The sequence below is a fragment of the Eriocheir sinensis genome, chromosome 13, assembly GCF_024679095.1.
Source record: "Eriocheir sinensis breed Jianghai 21 chromosome 13, ASM2467909v1, whole genome shotgun sequence".
NCBI lineage: Eukaryota > Metazoa > Arthropoda > Malacostraca > Decapoda > Varunidae > Eriocheir > Eriocheir sinensis.
In genome coordinates this window covers 6067733-6070232 of record NC_066521.1, presented here as the reverse complement: position 1 = coordinate 6070232, position 2500 = coordinate 6067733, and the positions used below count along the sequence as shown (strand labels likewise).

The 2500-nt window shown below is 41.5% G+C and overlaps 1 protein-coding gene across 1 annotated transcript in view; it reads right to left on the bottom strand.

Annotated features, from left to right (window-relative positions):
• Positions 1–2500, bottom strand: part of LOC126997925 (uncharacterized) — a 67337-nt gene that overhangs the window by 37236 nt on the left and 27601 nt on the right. Inside the window, exon 3 of the mRNA XM_050859154.1 lies at positions 407–505. Within this exon, the coding sequence (XP_050715111.1) occupies positions 407–505 (99 nt within the window). The remainder of the gene's footprint in view (positions 1–406; positions 506–2500) is intronic.

Below are 2500 nucleotides of genomic sequence, written 5' to 3'. Positions count from 1 at the left end.
TGCATCTGTGTGTGCATCTGTGTGTGCATCTGTGTGTGTGTATCTGCGTGCGTGCATATGTGTGCGTGCATATGTGTGTGTGCATCTGTGTGTGTGCATCTGTGTGTGTGCATCAGTGTGTGCATCTGTGTGTGTGTGCATCTGTGTGTTTGCATCTGTGTGTGTGCATCTGTGTGTGTGCATCTGTATGGGTGCATCTATGTGTGTGCATCTGTGTGTGCATCCGTATGTGTGCATCTGTGTGCGTGCATCTGTGTGTGTGTGTGTGTGTGTGTGTGTGTGTGTGTGTGTGTGTGCATCTGTGTGTGTGCATCTGTGTGTGCATCCGTATGTGTGCATCTGTGTGCGTGCATCTGTGTGTGTGTGTGTGTGTGTGTGTGTGTGTGTGTGTGTGTGTTTGTTTTACCCATTCGCGACAGCTCTTTCTCCTCATTTTCAAACTCTTTAGAAGTCTCCGTTTTTAGTGTGTACTGCAAGGCGATGTCTGGATACTTCGGCGGATTACCTGGGGAAGAGTATTATAAATATTACTATTAATATTATTATTATCATTATTATTATTATTATTATTATTATTATTATTATTATTATTATTATTATTATTATTATTATTATTATTATTATTATTATTATTATTATTATTATTATTATTATTATTATTATTATTATTATTATTATTATTATTATTATTATTATTATTATTATTATTATTATTATTATTATTATTATTATTATTATTATTATTATTATTATCTGTATCAATAATAATAATAATAATAATAATAATAATAATAATAATAATCTTACTATATTTTTTTCTACAACAAAAAGATACCTCCACCCATGTTTATTTTTCCGACACATAATCATGGAGGGCTCCATAAATTTTAGGTCATTATTCCCAACTCCGTTCGCTAATGACTGTGTCATCCAACCATATCACTATTACTACTTAGTGCTAAATCGATACATAACACCTTATCCTCTTCTACTAATACCCCTTCTTAACTCATGTCGCTCCCGACCCACCCAAATGTCACTCTCCGCCACTCTGGCCTCATAGTCCATATTGGAAATGTTGGTGGCTTTTGCGCCAGAGTGTCTGGTGCCCCTGAGACATAGGATGGCTGACCTGAGCAGGGAGAGCGAGAGGCGACACCTCATCTAGGCTACACCGTGACTCCTTGGCTGATGCTTCTTTTCTGAGATCAGTTCCGCGAGTCGTGCGTAGAAGCATCGGGCCCTGGGACCCATCCCGCCGGATGTGGTGAAGACGAGGGGCGTGAAGATGCCCTGTTCCACATGCTGGAGTCTTTTACCGTATGCCTTTGTCTTCTCCTGCTCTTTCCATTGGTGGGCGACTTCCAGGGGCAGCTCACGGTGACAGGCAGCCATCGGGTCGAAAATGCGGATGTTCATAAATTCCCGCTGTCCGCGCACCCAGAATCCGCGGGCACTTACATCAACCCGTGCCTCATGTGAGTTATTTGCCGTCCTGCATCTAAGGTGTTCGCCCTCCAGGGTAACAATGCCGGCTCGGTATAGTAACGTCTTGACATACCTCCCCGAGCATACTGGCTGTCAGATCCCTCACCTCATCCTGTCGGATACAGACGAAGCCTCCCTCCTTGCATGTTATGGTTTGAGTGACATCATTTGGTGATCCACATGCATAGTGATCAGGCAGCCCCTCAATCAGCCAGCCATATCTCAGAGCAACGGCGTCGACAAATTCTTGTTTGTTGAGGCTGAAACCTTTTGCTCTGATTGGTAGTGACGTTAGCCAGTTAGAGGCGCCTGCCTCCTGGGCGGTGTGGAATTTTCTGTGGACAGGTTGTGTGTAGACGTTCCAGCTCGTCCTTTTGGGCCTGGTGACTTTCTTCTGAGATTCTTATTTTAATATCTCTTATCACTTTTGTCTATTTCGCCGTCTGCCTCCTGAGCGATGATCATGTTGGTGAAGGATCTGGTAAGGCTGATGGAGTTTTGGTTCTAATGATCAGCCAGTTTCTCAGGGTTGGTGATCCCCATTCCGGCCAGTCTTTTTTTTTTACAGTAAAGGAAGCAGTTCAAGGGCAAAAAAAAAGGAAACAATAATGAAAAAAGCCCTCTACTCACTGTTCCTACAAAAGAGTCAAGAGGAGTGGCCGAAAGATAGGTATATTTCGGGTTTTTATGGTACATTTGCATCTAATCATTTGTCTTTACATTAGCATTTAATCAGTTGTCTTTATTTTTTTTTTATGTTGTAATCATTTCCTTGACATTCTCATCTCCAGCTGTGTTACCCCTACACATTATTTGGATTATTTTATAACTTTATGCATACCTTATGCAGACTAGCAACAGTTTTGTCATTTAAGCTTATTACTTGTTGCTTATATTCTAATTTTGCCTCAGTTTCCATCCCCCGGTACTAATACCTTTACCTGATCTTAGTACCCTCTACCCCTCTCCTTTTTCCAGTTCCCCTTCTTCAGAACCTCATACTACACTTCAT